Source organism: Armigeres subalbatus, chromosome 3 (genome assembly GCF_024139115.2).
Source record: "Armigeres subalbatus isolate Guangzhou_Male chromosome 3, GZ_Asu_2, whole genome shotgun sequence".
Classification (NCBI taxonomy): domain Eukaryota; kingdom Metazoa; phylum Arthropoda; class Insecta; order Diptera; family Culicidae; genus Armigeres; species Armigeres subalbatus.
Window position 1 is genome coordinate 252,156,951 of NC_085141.1, and position 5,082 is coordinate 252,162,032.

At 41.4% G+C, this 5,082-nt stretch overlaps 1 protein-coding gene across 1 annotated transcript; it reads left to right on the forward strand.

Annotated features, from left to right (window-relative positions):
- The first annotated feature begins 1,092 nt into the window (after positions 1 to 1,092).
- Positions 1,093 to 4,641, forward strand: LOC134223536 (H/ACA ribonucleoprotein complex non-core subunit NAF1). Its single transcript, XM_062702701.1, has 3 exons — positions 1,093 to 1,659; positions 2,979 to 3,370; positions 3,717 to 4,641. Exons 1-3 carry the CDS (start codon positions 1,213 to 1,215, stop codon positions 4,504 to 4,506), a joined length of 1,629 nt encoding a protein of 542 aa, XP_062558685.1. The 5' UTR covers positions 1,093 to 1,212; the 3' UTR covers positions 4,507 to 4,641.
- The last annotated feature ends 441 nt before the right edge of the window (positions 4,642 to 5,082 follow it).

Genomic DNA, 5,082 nt, shown 5'->3' on the forward strand with positions numbered 1-5,082 from the left:
CTCCCGAATGGAGATACGTGTTCTCAAATAAATCATGTTTTTGTGGAGGGTCGGCATTTCTCAGATGTCATAGATGTGAGAACCTTCCGATGCCCAAATATCGACTCTGCCCACTATTTGGTGGTATGTAAGATTCACGCAAGGCTGTCCATAGCATCACTGGTTCTGGGTGTGAGAAAACCATGCGGCTGAGCATGCAGCGACTGTCGGGGGCGTTGCAGAAGAATTCGCTTATAAGTTCGACGAAAGAATCGAAGGACACCCAATTGGAAAAAATTTGAACGCATTGTGATGACAAGTCCACGAGGCGGTCAATACGACAGCCACAAATGTACTTGGTACCATACAAGGAAACCAACGTGAAGACTGGTTCGATGTGCGGAGTGTTTGAAAGCGACAGATGCGAAAAGCCAGGAAAGGAGCCACATGCTTGTAGCGGCTACACGCCAAAATAGAGATCGATATAAAGAACTAATATAAGCTGAGACAAAACTCCACTTGCATAAGATACGGGGGTTATGACGGAAAAGTACTCTCGGTCGCAGAGGTAAGCTCTGTCAGAAACGTCGCGCGGGAGTTCTACAAAAAGATCAACAACATGCGCAAGAAAAGCCCACCGGCGCCAGTTATTGTTGAAAAGACAGTCGCACAGAGAGGGCACCCAGGTATAACACTTCTCAATTCCGCCTACAAGCTAATCTCCCGAATTCTGTTTAGCAGACTGCGCCCGTTTGTGGAGACCTTTGTCGGTGAATATTGTAGGGTGCTGTCAATACGATACACCGCGCGGTTGTTGCAATGTTTCCAAAAGCGCATTTGCACAAGATTCCACGCGGCGTTTTACATTCGAAAGGAACAACCGTACCTTAGGAAACTGCTGCAATAAGAATCGAAAATACGGTAACAGTAAATATTAGTGTTAGGTCTCCTGTCATTTCACCCGTTTCGTAAAATAGCTTTAGGAAAATTCATTCAATGCCGCATACCCTAAACATTTTAGTACACGGAACTCATTTTGTTTTTTCCATATCGAAAGGTTTCACTGTATAAAATGTCATGTTTGTTTGCCAACAAACACTCAAGCTGTTTACCGTAAATTTCGATACACGTGCGTTGTGTTTTTTCCGCACATTGCTCTCAGAACAGTGTATTATTACATTTAATTTTCAATTACTTCACGAGTGTAGTACTGATTTATTGTTCACTGGAACAATGGATAACAATTGCTCTGAAAGATCTGAAAGTGGTACAATAGACATCGATGATAATACAAGGAAGACAGCTGGAATTACAGAATGTCCAGTTGCGTGTGAAAACGTGGAAGACCTAAACCAATCGGTTTCTGATAAAACTGAACAAAGAGAAAGTATTCTTACCAAGAACATAGAGGAACCCGCTCCAGAAGGAAGCTCTGAAAACACAGATTGCACAAAAGCACAAATGGATGATACAGTAGTGGATATGGTCTGCAGTGATGTCGATACCGTTGGATCACTTGTAGCTAATGAGCAACCGACAGAAGCAGTACAAATTAGTAATCCATTGACAATACCATCCTCGGTTGAGGTGCAGAATGTCCATACTACGATTGCTGAATCACTCACTCCGTCCACCATTATTAAGGATGAACCAACAGATGCGGAGATGGAGTCTGCGGAGGTAAGTCCCGAGCAGCAAGCAATAAATTATCCCTACCTTAATTATACCAAATTCTGGTATCTGCCCATGAACGCATATTTTTGATACATTAGAATTTTTATTGAGATTTAGTTTTCAGTGTTTGTCTAATACAAATAATATTCTCACTATGGTCTGTATCACATGTTATTTAAATTATAGACAAAAGACAGCTCAACAAAATAGCCGAATAGCAAGCTCATAATGCAAGCATATTAAGTACATATAACATTGAGCAAAATGACGCCTGTATGCCATAGTCCTCAAAAGAAAACTGATAAAACAATAATTTAAGCTCAAATAAGAGTGTAAATGTTGCGCCTAACATTTTATAAATATCATTGAGCCCTAATTAAAAAAAAAATCATAATTCATGAACGATGCATAGTCAAAACTGAGTTCTTATTGAAAGATGATTTTTTTCATTAACTCTACAATGTCTAAGCCCGCTTTTAGATGAGGTATTTTTATTTTTTTTTAATTTTCAATTTTATGGAATTCGGATTTTTCTTCTTCTTTATTGAGGTTTTTAGTCCTTGGCTGGTTTACCTCAGTCGCTTTTTTAAAATTTTGTTCAATAATATAAAAAAATCTTCAGTGAGAAAGTGCAAGTGTTTATCAGTGGACATTTTTCCTTATTATTTATTGTGAAGTGCATTCTTTGGTGACAACGCAATTTCTCTTAGAATAGACTAAGTTCATTATAGTTCATCTTCTTCTTCTTATTGGCATTAAATCCCCACACTGGGACAGAGCCGCCTCGCAGCTTAGTGTTCATTAAACACTTCCACAGTTATTAACTAACACTAACACGATGATACTTTTATGCCCAGGGAAGTCGAGATAATTTCCAATCCGAAAATTGCCTAGAATCGAACCCAGCCACCCTCAGCATGGTTTTGCTTTGTAGCCGCGCGTCTTACCTCACGGCTAAGGAGGGCCCCATTATAGTTCATAGTTCATTCATATAACTCGCTATGCTGTAACCCTGATACCCTGTAACGGGTCTCCAGTTAGCCTTGCTAGCAAAGGCGTAGGATTGCCAATCCGGAGATGGCGAGTTCGAATCTCGGTCCAGACTAGGATGTTTTCGGGTGGGAAACATTCTCGGCTCCCTGGGCATAGTGTATCTATTGATACTTGACACACAATATGTACGATTATTAAAAAAAATAGTCAGACTAGTATTTTAATATTATTTTTCGCTGCTCGAAAGGCGTGTCTCGGAATTCATATTTAGATCAATGTCAATGTTATGAATATATATGCTACAATGTTTTACGAATGTTTTCTTATTTTAGGACTTCACCCGGAGAGGCTCAGATTTTCCAACGGTGCCACGGATCACCATAAAACAGGAGGTTTCGGTTTCTGTGCAAGAACAAATAGCAGCGGAAAGATCGATAGAATCAAGGGCGGTGTTACAGATCAAATCTAGTTCATTATCTCTCCTTTCTCAATACATTAGTTCAGATTCGGAGTCGAACATTACAGATTCCGATAATGATGCTCCACGTAATGATGCTGCTGCTTCGGTTACTACTAACAATAATAAGCGACGCGTATCCTCTAGTTCTGCAGAAAGTCTATCAGACGATGGTGTTGAGATAATTCCAAACACTAATAACTATCGCGTTCAAGAAACACCGATTATCGTTAGTGATGCGGAAACAACAGTAACTGGAATCGAAGAGTAAGTATTATACATGTGGTCGGGGTTCAACCAAATCGCACCAAGCGGCTTTTCGACTGACTTGTGATATTTTGTTCGTTCAAGAAAAACGGAAGTTGTTTCATATCAATTTAAGCATACATTTGCAGTAGGATATCCTCAGTTATGGGGTTGAGGGATATCCAATACGATTTGCGATCAATTAAATCTGATAAACGAAAGTTTGAGCAGAAAAATCGGTAATTTTTCGTTGGCGCTTGGTGTGCTTTGGCTGAACCCCGACCATGTGTTATAAAACTGGATCTGCCCCTCATTATCCGGGAAAATATGTTTCAAAACGCATTCTAATCGTTACCATTTATTATAGATCTTCGGAGGATGAACTATCTGGCGATGAAGATGGTGCACCTCGACGTCGTGCTCCGATCAAAAGCAAAGGAGAAGTACTCATCAATGAATTACCCCCTATTGAGGACCTTCAAATTACCGTGCCGGAAACGGAATGCAAACCAATCGGTCATATACAATCTATCGTAGCTCAGATAGTAATTGTTCAGTCCTACGCTGGAGTGGAATTGCTGAACCTGGAAACGGTGCTTTTCCTGGAGAAAGGCAAGCGAACGTTGGGGAAAATTTTCGACGTCATTGGGCAGGTTACGGCTCCCATGTATTGCGTTCTGTTCAACAGCCGAAATGATGTCATTCGTAAAGGAATCACCATTGGAATGCCGGTATATTGTGCTCCACAGACTGCTCATACATCGTTCATCATTTTGTCCGATTTGATGCGCTACAAAGGATCAGATGCCAGCTGGTTGGACGACAACGAAGCACCGGAACACGCCCTGGACTACTCGGATGATGAACAGGAAAGACGAGCACGCCGGCGACGGGGCAGCTGTTCATCGAATGGACGGGTTTCTCCCGAAACGCAGTATCAGCCTTATCACCTGCCATCATACCCCTCCAGACGAGGACGCGGTGTTGGTGGTCATCGGGGCCGTGGACGTGGTCACAGTTGGCACAACAAATATGCCGCATCACAGCAACAGCAACAAACGCAGCCGCAAAGGGTGCTTAATCCATTCGCGTTTGGTGTGGGAGCAGCTCCACCGCCGCCACCTCCTCCTCCGCCACAGCCAGGAAGTGGAAACTAATCAGCCTTTTTTCGTGGTTTCAATATGAAATCTTTATTTTCATATAGCTTACGATTTTTTTTACTTGTATTGTAAAAAAGTTAATTTTATTGAACTGGATAAATGAAAAACGTTATGAATTACTACCCGATAAAATATTGTGTACATGTTTTCTATTTCAAAGTCTTGTCTTATGTGCATATGTTTGATTTGCTAAACTGATCATTTCTCATGTAGCGGCTACATTTGCTACCCAGTAACAATCCAGAACAGATCGTAATTTTCGTGTTTTATCTGTCTTATAAAGGGACAAAACATGGTCGAAACAGATATAACTCATTGAGTACCACAACCGTCATCCTTTTTCTTTTCCACATGGTAATTTTGTACATCAATGGGCTTCTGCCGTCTACGAATAATGCCCAAGTATACTGACAATAATGCACAACCACATACACACATGGGCTGCGAAATGGTGAGTTGACATCTGGGAAGGAGTGACCTACACAGCTCTGGTCCTCACAAGTTCCAATCGCACGCTTCCACGACGGGTCTTCCGATGACAATCGACCGTTAGCTAAGGATTTTGTACTTAGC